The 13,406-nt window shown below is 34.4% G+C and overlaps 1 protein-coding gene across 1 annotated transcript in view; it reads right to left on the minus strand.

Moving 5' to 3' along the window:
- LOC145678523 (uncharacterized) overlaps positions 1-12,864 on the minus strand; it is a 91,970-nt gene extending 79,106 nt beyond the window's left edge. The window contains exons 1-2 of the mRNA XM_081748768.1: positions 12,755-12,864; positions 156-221 (exon numbers count right to left, since the gene is read on the minus strand). Of these exons, the coding sequence (XP_081604894.1) occupies positions 156-221; positions 12,755-12,839 (151 nt within the window). The 5' untranslated portion in view covers positions 12,840-12,864. The remainder of the gene's footprint in view (positions 1-155; positions 222-12,754) is intronic.
- Positions 12,865-13,406: the final 542 nt, after the last annotated feature.

Here is a 13,406-nt window from a genome sequence, read left to right on the forward strand (position 1 = left end):
CCACACCTACAACTGACTTTCACCTTATCCCCATTCGTATTCAATTCACGGTGTGACAGCCAATTGAACACAGACCTCCACAAAAAGCGACAGAAATTCGTTGGTTACCTTTATATATTGTAATATCCCACATGGTTTTGTTTACAACAACCTACCTGTGCTTATATTGACAAGCAGAACAGTGGGGAGTTCTTCCTCCGAAAATTTGGAAATTGAGTCTCCTGAAAATATCGTTACAAATATTTTAGAATGCTTTTTGTTTTTCACAGTGGAAAATATTCTTCAATGAGAGTATGATGGCATAACCAGAGAGGTTTTAGGTTCTAATCTCCTAGGTTAGTTTTTGTCATGTCATTCTGAACGTTAACCGTTACATTTACAAGCTTTAAAAGGAAAGAAAGCGAATGAAGTTAGTTTTAAATAGAATAAAATTTAAGCGCACATTGTTGTATAATGATGCAATGAAATAAATTGAAATGAAAGGCTGATCTTTAGTTTAAAAATTAAAGTCTGTGAAATTTCTAATTCTTATCTCACTCATAAAGATAGTGTTTCATCCAACAGTCGTTCGTTAGATGAAACTGTTACCCACAATTTCGGGGTTCAATTTATTTTTCACTTTGGTTTGTGAATATGCATGATTTCGGTTTTCCGTTTTTTTTTTTTTTTTTTTTTTTTTTTGTGATGGTGCTCGAGCACCAGAGCAGCCCTGAAGTCTACCAAATAAAATGGCCAATTAGGAGACAAATTGATACCAATCATAAGAGGACATATCAAACTGCTAAGTATCTAACTGCCTTTTAGGGCCTCAGCTATTGATAACACAGAACCCCACCCCCGCCCCCACACACAATTAAAAGTTCTATGCACCGGATCTGAGGGTATGGATTCGATGTATTTTGTTACACAAAATCCAAATTTGAAACCCCAGGAAGATCGAACATGTGAATTTTTATTTTTTTTTTAATGGCCAAAAAAACGTGAGTGATTTTGGATAGGGGAGATACACTTAATACAGGTATGTAAAACAAAACAAAAGTTCTGTTCAGCGGACTCCATGGTATAGATTCGATGCATTTTGTTATGCAGAATCCAAATTTCGAAACCATAGGACGACTGACCGTGTAAATTTTGTTTTATGGGCGAAAAAAATGTCCTCCCTATCCAAAATCACCCATAACAAAGAATTGGCACGGTCAATCGTCTTGGGGTTTTGAAATTTGGATTCTGTGTAACAAAATATATCAATTCCATACCATGGGGTCTGCTGAACAGAATTTTTGGTTTTTGTATAGCTGTACAACGTGTATCCTCCTTATCCAAAATCGCTCAAGTTTTTCACCCATAACAATACATAGACATGGTCAATCGTCCTGGCGTTTCGAAATCTGAATTCTGTGTAACAAAATGCATCGAACCATACCCTGTGGTTCGGTGCACAGAACTTTTATATTTTTTGTGTGGCTGCGTAATCGAAAAAAAAAAGTTGCATTGCCTTCTTTGTGCATTTGTAAATTGCAGATCCAAAAAATAATGAGTTTCATACAAATGATAAAACATTTGGAGCAATAGCTCTTATTAAATCTGAGCTGGCAAGGGAACACACCAGACCTCAATCTCACAGAGAACATAGTTGCATCATGAGGAATCGAAATATACTACAAGGCAACGAAAATTCATTTCTGAACTTCAAAAGGCATTAAGTAGTATTATAAATTAATTTTCTAGAAGTCTTTACATTATATTATAGTCACCTAGATTCAATTAAATGTTAATTTGCAAATACTAAGTTTCATTAGTTATTAAATGCAACAGGCCCTAGTGCAAAAGTTAGATACTATATGGAATTCCTAGGTGTTGCGCTCTTAATATAACTTGGTAACTTGAAATACATGTAGTATATAGAATTTTAATGTACACATAATGTTAATTAAGCAATAAATATTGTGATTTTTTTCAGTGGTCTTGAATCATAAGCTGTGCTGCTGAGGAATGAGTGTGATAAATTCGTTACATCAAATTAACTTTCGTTACATCTTTATTTGCTTAACAAATATACTGCGTGAGCAATCGAAAAGTCTTAATTCCAAAGTGCAAAATAAAATATTATACACAATTCATCGAGTGCACGCAAAAAACAAAACTTTACAATTCTACTTTCAGGACTTCCAGATACTATTTACCGTGCGAAGCCACGTGATGAAAGGCGCCATTTGAGAAATCCAAAACTACATTAATTCACGGATTAGAATCAAAACTCATAACGGGAATATCTTCGAACAGAATAACAGTTACAAGTTGCCAGTTGCAGCTGCCATGAGTCGGTAGAAGGCCAGCGATATTTTGGCCATGTGACCTCAAGCTATGTCCTGGTGCAGTAACACAATGGGTGTCTTCGCCATACTGCTAGTATTTCGTTTATGTAAACTGGTAGATAGAACATGTTCTTGGTAACAAAACGAAATTGATTTAGACACTAGGTTGTGTCGTGATGTTAATGCATACGCGCTGGTCTTGCAGACAGTTTCCAGCCTCAATTTGTGATGATTGCATGATTCAGTGTTGACTGGACCACATGCAATCGTTTGGCACATCACGCTGGTCGTTGCCAATCCCTGATATTTTTTATCACAAATTTTGTTAGTTTCACTGACACCCTCTTTGGATGCAATTTCATCGCTGGTATGCGTTGTGAAGGAAGCTGTTGTGTATGGGGTTTACACTGTATTACTACGCCGGAAATGCTAAAGTTTGTATGGGAAAGATTCATAGCGTAGTCTTCTCAAAATAGACATTTTTTTGGTTGCATTTCACCCATTATATCTTCACTCTGCTACACAACAGCTGAAATATTGGTACACGTCTGCGTACATTTTTTGTTGTACTGCAAAACTTGGTTTGAAAGATGTTGCTGTGTGCAAGATGTTCGTATGGAAACGGACCAACATCTGTAGTAGCTTACAAAAGTTTAATTTTGTTTTTGAGTCATAGTCGTTAGGTTGACTAAACCTTACTTCCTTTATTTACACAAGCGAGTATTTAGCGATATCTCATCATGTCCAAGTACAAAAAAGTAATATTAATACGGTCAAGAGTGAAACTATTTACTATAAAAATTATAATTATTTATTAACATATTTTATAATAAAATTAATGAGTTTTTTTTCTTTTTCAAGCACAGTTCCGAAAAGACAAAAAACAAGTAGAAGATATCCATGTTAGTCTACGAAAGAAATCATTAAGACGCTGAAATTAAAATATTACTATCGAAAACATATCGGGAAAGCGGAGGAATATAAGGAATTATTTAGTCAAGTAAGGGAAAACTTAAAAACTATGTTTAATGAAGCAGAGTCAAGTTATTTACAAAAAAATAGAAAATAATATAAAATCCGATCCAAAATGATTCTGCAATTTCTTAAATAAAAAAGTAAATTGTAAAGAAGTATTCAATGAAGTTTCAAGACATTTAGAACAGTGCAATTAGATTTGAACCCGAAAAAAAAAAGCCGAAACCTTTCTAAAATGATCGTGATACTCTATACAGTAACTCAGAGAAAGTCCCGCGTCGGGTTTGGTCACTATGGCCGCCATGTTATTGGACAGCCTATTTCTAATGCCAAAAGTTTTCGTGAAGACCTAGCATTCACTTTAACTGACTATAATACAGGTTACAAACAAAATAGAGATATCAATTATACCTCGTTGAAAAGATATTTTATTAGTTGTTCTTATTGTGTGGAAATTGAAGAAAGGAAGAAAAAAAGGGAAATTCTACAAAATTTCTTAGAACAGAAGTGAAAAAGTGAGTTTTGGGATTTTTATTACAACATTGTAGGGAGAAAAAAAATCCAAAACCTTTTCTAAAATGATCATGATACTCTATTCAACTCTATTCAATAACTCAGAGAAAGTCTAAAAAAAATCCCGCGTCGAGTTTGGTCACTATGTCCACCATATTGGGTAGCCTATTTCCAACTCCAAAAGTTTTCGTGGAAACCATAACATTCAATTTAACTGACTATAATACAGGTTGTAAACACATCAGAAATATAAACTATACCTCGTTGAAAAGATATTTAACTAGTTGTTCTTACTGTATGAAAATTGAGGAAATTTTCACTTTCCCTAGATGAGAAGAAAAGGAAATTCCACAAACTTTCTCAGAACAGAAGGGAAAAAATTTCTTTTTTTCATCCTTAATACAATATTGCAGGGAGAAGATACTTAAAATATGTGCAATTTTGTTGGCTAAACTTTTCTCAGTAAAACGTTAAAACTACACAATATTAATACCTTCTGAAGCTGGGATTTTAAACTTAGATTCACGTAATGCGTTAAATTCTTTCTTGTGCAATTATTTTAAAATTTTCACTTGTGCATCCACAAGTTTTGAGTGAAGTTATCAATGGATAGGCATTTGAAAAGGCTTCAATATCTCATACAAACGCCGATGTCGACTGCTTTTGGGAAGGGAAAAGGGAAGAATCCCAAAATTTGAGGGATGTTTGAAAAAAAAAAGTGTTATATTCTTAGCAAGCGAGATTAGTTGGAGGAATTTAACATGTATACAAAATTGTTGAAAAAATCATGTTTAGTAACGTATAAAAATTCGTAATGTTTGGGCTAGGAAAAGGCCTAAAAAGTGATGCTTTTTTATGTAAAGGTTAGCATAATATATCTAAGTTAGCATAAATTCGCTAACTTAGATAATTTTGATTTTAAACTAACTTACGTTTACTTGAATCTATTCCAGTAAGGATGTTTGGCATCTTGGAATGTCTCTTATTCGATATCCTTTTCGGGAACTAGCAAATCTCCATCCACTTCCACTTCATCTTCTATGTTCCTGTTGGTGCATCCATGCATACGCAATAATACACATAAATGAGCATTTTAATATACCTATTCGGCACTTAGAACTTCCTTCAAAGTCGTCAGTGCAGGAACAAGAGATAAGATGTAGTAGGTCTTCAGGAGCAGCGGACTTCGAAGTTCGTATGGGACCTAGATAACTATTGACCATGTTCACACCCAAGCGTAAAGTGTCCATGTTAACACCATACCATTGCTGCACTTGATAAAAGACTCGGAGTGAATGATCACGAGCGGCTCCTGTTGTAGGAGGAAGTGCAGCTAAGTTAAACTGCAAATGTATAGGTTGTTTGGCAATTGTCTTCTCATATAGTTGGTGACATAAAATGTCCAAGTTCCTGATCTATTTTGACCCATATAGTGACAGAAAGAAAGATTCACCAGCTTAAGCCACATTTTCAGCTGACACTCAAGAATTATTGAAAATACTTAGTTTCTCTCTAGGTTCTTTATTATTCTAACTTTTTGTAAGCAGAGATTTTGCCTTTTCGATAAATTGACGAAACTAAATCGAATCCTGTGAAGCCGTGTACAATTAGAAGAAAGTGCTTCATACCACCTGTATCATACTGAACAGTTCTAATATGGTTAATGTCTGGGCAAGTCTTCGTTCCTGGCATCATCATTTTCCAAGATGCGTCTGATGGAGCAAGGGCAACTAGAACAACTAATAAATCTTTGTCTTCACCAATCAAAATAACTCTAAGGCCTTTCTTGGCCTCTGTAGTAGCTGCGGTTACAATCAGCATATCAATATTTGCCTTGGTCTGCAGTACCTTGCATTCTGATTTCTGAAGATGCTTACTCAAAAGATGCAAGATTTCTGAAGATCTCATTTTGTTGCTGTGATTTAGGTAAATTCAGTTTGCCCTACTGTAACAGTAATATTATCTTCTAATCAGTGTTCGAAGTGGGAAAAAAGCAGAGACTGTATGTTTATTACGATTTTGACTCGACATACCGTCTATCTAAATGTTGAAATGCAGTGAGGGTATGTTGTCTAAAAGATTGCATTTCTATTTACATAATGACTGAAAACCATTGGAGTGAGGGATATGGAGAAACTTTGATTCCAAGACAATAACTTTCTGAAGAAAAAAATCCCCTTATGTTGTATTATAGAGAATTATACACGAAAATGCTTAAAACCGAATGACGATGTTAACAATTTCCTGCAGGAAAGCTCCCGGTCCCCCTCTCGACTGTGGGGTATGCCAAACACCCGGAAGGTCCACATCATACCAGACAACCCCTAAATCCGCCCATGCTCAAAATACGGCATTTATATGCATTAAGGCAAGAAGACACACACACATAACAAAGAAACAATCCAATATGGCACATCAAAATATAAAGTAGGTGACTTCTTTGAAGATATTTGATTTTAAAAACAAAAGATAGGAAAAAGATGATAAAAATATCGGTGTTATCAGCTTAGAAATTATTTTTACGTAAGAAATAATATATATATTTTTTTTACGTGAAATGCTATTCGTTAATTACTGTGTATAAAAATGGATTTATTAAAGGTATTTAGCATCTACTTTCCAGTGACGGCATGTTTTAATCATTGAAAAAACAGAGACGGTATGCCATCATCTCAGAAAAACCAGAGGCGGTATGGCATACCACCGCATACCGTCTCACTTCGACCACTGCTTCTAATTCTATATCTATGTGGCAAATCTTTTCTGCACTTCGCAGTTGCTTCTCATCTTTTGTCCTTATATCTTCGTTACTTCCATAAAAAACGACGAGAGTTTTTCCGTAATGTGTAATAACGTATGCAGTATATTGCTGACATGTTTCTTTGAACGTGGCTGCACGCTGCCATACAACACAACGCAGGAGGTGCCCACCTTTAACTATGTAGGATACACCCTGTTTTGCGGCACTACTTGTTTTCTGGTTCGAAGTTCAGGACAAAACGGATATTGTCGACGATTTTGTACCTTTCCTGATTAGACCTCCTTCATCAAATAAGGAAGGAGGATACGCAGTTAGTTCATATTCGAAGATCTCGGACAACTGTTCTTCAGAGCTAACTGTACATACTATGCAGTGCAGACGCTAGTTTGGAAATGAAATGAAATCTTTAAAGTTTACGCCCCACGGTTATGCCGGTTAGGCTGAAGGAGACGGTGATGATGAGATATGAATGAAAAAAATGAAATCTTTAAGCTTTACGTCCCACGGTTATGCCGGTTAGGCTAAAGGAGACGGTGATGATGAGAGATGAGTGAAATGGTGGAATGAAGAAAGTGGGAGGAAACGGGAGAACACCGAGAAAACCCACGAGCACGGTGTTTGTCCACCACAAAGTTCACTTGGCGGGAGCAGGGTTTGAACCCGGAACCCCAAGCACTAGAAGTGAACGCTCTACCACTGAGCCACCGCGCCCCCAGATATGAATGAAATGGTGGGATGAAGAAAGTGGGAGGAAACGGGAGAACCCCGAGAAAACCCACGAGCACGATGCTAGTCCACAGCAAAGACCACACGGCGCGAGCTGGGATCAAACCAGGGACCCCAAGCACCGGAGGTGAATGCTCTACCACTGAACCACAGCGGAAATAAAAAAAAGTATTTAAAAGAAATTCTTAAGATATATCCATTTTAAAAAATGGGAGCTTCCGATATAAGAAAAAATATCGTATAAAATTCTTCTAGATAAATTTAAATAGGTTAGTTTGAGTAACAGATGTAAGTTTTTTCAACAATTATTTCTTTATAAAATTATGAATTCTCATATTGACAAAGTAATTTCTTTATTTTTTTTTAAAAAAAAAGACAATACTAGATTAGGTTATCTATAACTGACAACTATTTTCCGTAGATGTTCCCAGAATTCAAATGTATAAAGGCTCTCCTCTATTATATAGAATATACATTAGGGTTTAATAGCATATCAATGCTAAACAGAGATCTGGATTTAGCATTACCTCTATATCTGTACACAAAGAAGTTTAAAAAAATCATTGTATTTATTTTTGTTTATTGCTTATATTATTTCTTATCGTCTGCTGTATTTTGTTATACAGGGTGTTTCACTCAATACGGTAGAAGAGTGTATTTTCTTGAGGGGGATGTAGCATTACTTTGATTGTTCTGTATTTGTGAAAGTATTCTACATTGTAAAGTTCAATGTTCAAATGTCAATTAGGCCAATGCACCAGGAACAAGGAAGAAATATAAAAGATAAAACAATACGAAGGCATTATACTCTAAGAGAATAGAAATGCAGACGCACAAATGTTCTAACGCGGAACTGCTAGAAAACAATGACTGTAATTTTCTGTTTATGTTTTCAAGGAATGCTTGGTAGAATCACAAGTTGTCAAAATTTCTTCTTACGTACACATTGAGCAAGCCATGAGGTGACAAACATATGATGTTAAAATAATAAAGAAGAACCCAATTCAAGAATAAGATGAACAATGAAAACAAGGAAGTGTGAATTTATATAAAGCATCATGATTGGGAGAATTCGTAGTGTTTTTTTTTTTTTTTCGATGTTCTTCGCCCATGGTCTTTCATCGTCGACATTCTGATTATTAGTCTTTGGGCTGTTGGTCGCCACTCAGACAGTATAAGACTCACTTTTATTGTTTTGAAAGTTGATTCAGAGACAAAGACAAAATGTTAGTTAATTGACGTTCACAAGTGAAGTCAGAAACCAACAGACAATTTTTAATCGGATCGAGACACCATACAGAGGAAGAGAGAGAACACAACTGCCGTCAGGTTCATTGCCGCAGATCAACTGGAGTCACCGGGTCCATCTCTCCGGAGACAAAAAAGAAGGCTAAGGTGTTCCGGTACCAGTTGGAATAAAAAGGTTAGTCTTCTTCACATGTGATGTTGCGTTTCATGGCAAATCGTATATTCTGCTAAGACACTTGAAAACATTCCTAAAGAATTGAGATCACGATTAAACTCATTCAACCAATTGCATTCATGTTTTTCATTTGTGCACTATACAGCGAACCAAATGAGGTTAGGCTGATTTGGAGTTACTACTCACAACAGAGTGTAAATGGAAATCGCTCACACTCACTGCTATTGGAAATAACTAGTTTTCTCACCCTTAAATCATAACAAAATGAGGAGGAAGGGAAAATATAAAAGTGTGTTACAATGTGAATATATGATATATGTGTTTGTATATAAATGTGTAACGCGGTTATTTGACTCTTAATACCTTTTTTACTTGTAATATGGTTGACATTTAATGTTTTTACAATAGTCATTATTATTGTTGTCAGATATCAATTTTGTCAGTATATTTACTATCATGTATAATAATGTAAATATTATAATATATGAAGTATCTATATTATGTACCTTTTGTAATTGGAGATTCTATTGTTGAAGGACAATAAAGAAATAAATGTCAGACCATAAGATTTTCTTTTTAGTGTGTAGGACGATAAATACATATACTGTATGTAATAAAATCTTCATACTAGTCCCGTAGTTCAGTCTGCACTATCAGATGCACATTTTGCGTAATTTATTTGATTAAACTCAAACATCTATTTCTGGGAATGATAACAATTATTTTGTATCTTGTTTGAGGTAATTAACATTTCCTATATGAAAAACAGTCCTAGCATGAGAATAACGAAATTTTCTGCATCATCGTTTCAGTGCGTCTTCTGGTTTTAACCATTTTAACCTATATTACAGTGACTCATTGATTCCTTTAATTTTCACATAATTATATAATAAGATTTCACTCATTTTCTACTTTATTGGAAGTTTTTTTTAAATCATAATTTTACCTTGGGTACTTCTTAGTTTTTATTATTTGTTATATTTTTTTCTTCCTTCTATTTTTATTTGACCTTTTCATGTGCTACTCGAGTATTTTAATTGGATTATTCAGTATTTTTTTTCCCTAATACAAGTATTTCCGCCTCTACCCGTCCTATTTTATATTTTCCTTTTAAGTAAAGCACCTTTTATCTATCAGTCATTTTTTCCTCTTCTGTTCTTATATGTATTTCTTCTACAGTGTGTCCATAAAGTTGTGCAACCCAAAGTTTGATGGCGTATATCTTTTGAAACAAGAACGATAAAGACCTGAAATTTGAAACAAATGTAAGCGTGCTCTATGTAGATATTTTCGAGATCATGACTGAGGTTGAAATTTGTAAGTTTTTGTGTAGTAACGAAAGAAAGTATCGAAAATGTAAAATAAAAAATGTCCAAAATGAGGAAAATATTTAGTTGCAGAAAACTGATTTCCTGCGGGTAAATCTGTATATACTGTAGGTACAGTACGCATCAACATTTATACATTGTGCGAAAATATGACAAAGTTGATGCAGTGTTGCCATGTAAAAAGGCTATTTAATGCAAGTCCATAAAACGGGTGTTTTTTTGACAGGAACGCGGCCCCTGCAAACACTGTTGTCGTAAAATTACTCCAATAGGTTTGTTTTAGTTTAATTATAAGTAATGAGAATTTACACATAATTGATAACCTGAATTTTTATGCAAAAAATTGCGATAAAATAATTACTCACCTACAGCTGGCAACCCTGGAATCCTCGTAGAAAGAGAAGGGCGCTTTACAACAAATGTTAGGAGATTTATTTAATGATACATCTCCAAAAATTTGTGACCCTCCCGTTCTCCGAACTTCATATGACCTGACTTCTTATCGGGTTACCTGAAAAATGTGTACAAGAATAACCCTAGGGCCATTGAGAAACTGAAGACGAACATTGGAACAGAAATTCAATCACCAGGAACACTCTTAAAAATATATCAAGAAACATGGCGAAGCCTGTAAATTTGTGTCTACAAGAACGCGGCAGCCACTGCGAGCATTTGCTGTACAGTGCTTTTCTCTTTCCACGAGGATTCCAGGGTTGTCAGCTGTAATTTGTTATCGCAAATTTTTGCATAAAAACTCAAGTTATCAATTATGCGCAAATTCTCATTCCTTACCATTGGGGGCAGTAGTTTTTCGCAATTTGAAATTAAAAGTTTCGTATTTTGTTGCATTTTGAGATATAAAATTTCTCATTTTGTCGCTAAGTAAATTATTTTACAAACTCTAATATAAATTATACAAATTCTAATGTAAGCCCAATATAAGTAATAAGCAATAAATCAATAATGCTGCTTAGGACAATGAAGTTATTCTTTATGCAATTACTAAGAACAAATTACTTCTTCTTCTTTTACAATTTCAAAAACTTAAAATACACTAGCACAGTATCATCATGATTGTACCACAAAACACCACTCATTGTATTAGTTATACACCGAAAACATATATACATGTAAAAACACATACATGCAATACATTAGTGCAGTATCTTCTAGTATATCTCGTCTGCAAATTATTATTCTGATGAAAAGTGCAGCATGTTGCATGTTTCAACATTTTCTTCTTTCATTTGTAGCTTTCTATCATTGATTATCAAGCTGTATTTCAAAAAAATTTCACAGTCAGTATTCGAAATTGGAAGCCATATTGCCGATAGGCACAAGTTATTTAAGTTTAAATTTTTTTCCCCTTTGAAAAATTGTACTTTTTATTTCTGTATTTTAACAACTAAAATTGGCGTTTTTAAAAATTCGCAATTTGTTGCGTTTTGCGACAAATTTCGCTAAAAATGCCAGTTATCGCATTTGTCGCGACTTCAAAATACCTATTTCCTTACTCAATTTGACGTAGTTCGTTGGAAAACCAACTCTCGGCTTTGTAGGCAAACTTTCGCGATTTCGCAATTTGCGAAAAACTCCTGCCCCTACTTATCATTAATTAACCTAAAACACATCTGTTGCAGTAATTTTACAACAACAGTGTTTGTAGGGGCCGCGTTCCTGTGAAAAAACAGGCACAAGTTATTTAAGTTTAAATTTTTCTCCCCTTTGAAAAATTGTACTTTTTATTTCTGTATTTTAACAATTAAAATTGACGTTTTTAAAAATTCGCAATTTGTTGCGTTTTGCGGCAAATTTCGCTAAAAATGCCAGTTATCGCATTTGTCGCGACTTCAAAATACCTATTTCCTTACTCAATTTGACGTAGTTCGTTGGAAAACCAACTCTCGGCTTTGTAGGCAAACTTTTGCGATTTCGCAACTTGCGAAAAACTCCTGCCCCTACTTATCATTAATTAACCTAAAACACATCTGTTGCAGTAATTTTACAACAAGAGTGTTTGTAGGGGCCGCGTTCCTGTCAAAAAAACACCCATTTTATGGACTTGCATTAAATAGCCTTTTTACATGACAACACTGCATCAACTCTGTCACATTTCCACACCAATGAATAAATGTTGATGCATTCTGCACATATACACAGAGATTCACCCGCAAGAAATCAGTTTTCTGCAACTGAATATTTATTTTCTTCATTTTGTAAATTTTTTGTTTTACACTTTCGACATTTTCTTTCGTTACTACACAAAAGCGTTACAAATTCCAACTTCAGTAATGATCTCGAAAATATCTACATAGAACACGCTTACATTTTATCAATTCTCAGGTCTTTATCGTTCTTGGTTCAAGATATACGCAATCAAACTTTGGGTTGCGCAACTTTATAGACACACTGTATTTACCTGGTTTTAATTACGAGAGTTGTACAGACGAGAATTTATTATTGGAGAACTTGCAACATATTCATTATTGGAGAACTTGCAACAGTCAGCCGAATGAGTGATATGTTTAGACATGAAGCCCCATCTAAAACAATCATTTTGTATTAACTCTTGTATGATGCGTAAAACAACTATGGAATTGTGATAATAATAGAATAAATGGCAAGGCCATACTATCACTAGCACAAGAGAAAAGGCAACATATCGTTAAAGAGGAAGGTTTTAAAACCAATTAATAAAGTAATCGCCACTCACCAGTGAAATCAAATGTTATAATGTCCACAGATGAAGCGAAAACAGGAAGGATACACCAAAATAAATAATACCAGCTATTAGCCATAGTCTGCGCTCTACCTCAATGTTTTGTCGGATTTTCTTTAGTCAATATTTTATCTTACCTCTTATCAATCACAGATATCACTATCTAATCTTTCTGTAAAGCGTACATATGATGTCACCAATAACTACCTGACGTATCCTGATAACCCTCAAAGTCGTAACTTAAATAAAGATTCTTGTAGAAACAAGCCTAGCAAAATTCCTAAATGTAAATGCTAAATATAAAAAGTTACAGTGGAATATCACTAGAACGGCATTCGTAACTACTGAAGTCGTACATTTACTGCAAAGATATTGTCATGGTTTGCACACTACCAAAACGTATTGTAGTTAGAACTCTATTTGTGAGTGCATGATAATGAAATAAATAAATAAAATCACCTCAAATAACCTATGGGATCATAAACTAAAATGAACATTCACGCTATTAATCATGATATTTATATACATTCAATCTGAACTGATAAAAGATTTAAAATTGATTTGCTTGTTTTCACTTTTTTTCTCTTTCCAATTGAAATAAGTAGGCATGTATATACAGATGGTTACTAGAATAATGAAAAACAAT

Source organism: Thermobia domestica, chromosome 2, assembly GCF_964235325.1.
Source record: "Thermobia domestica chromosome 2, izTheDome1.hap1.1, whole genome shotgun sequence".
NCBI classification, from domain to species: Eukaryota; Metazoa; Arthropoda; class Insecta; order Zygentoma; family Lepismatidae; genus Thermobia; species Thermobia domestica.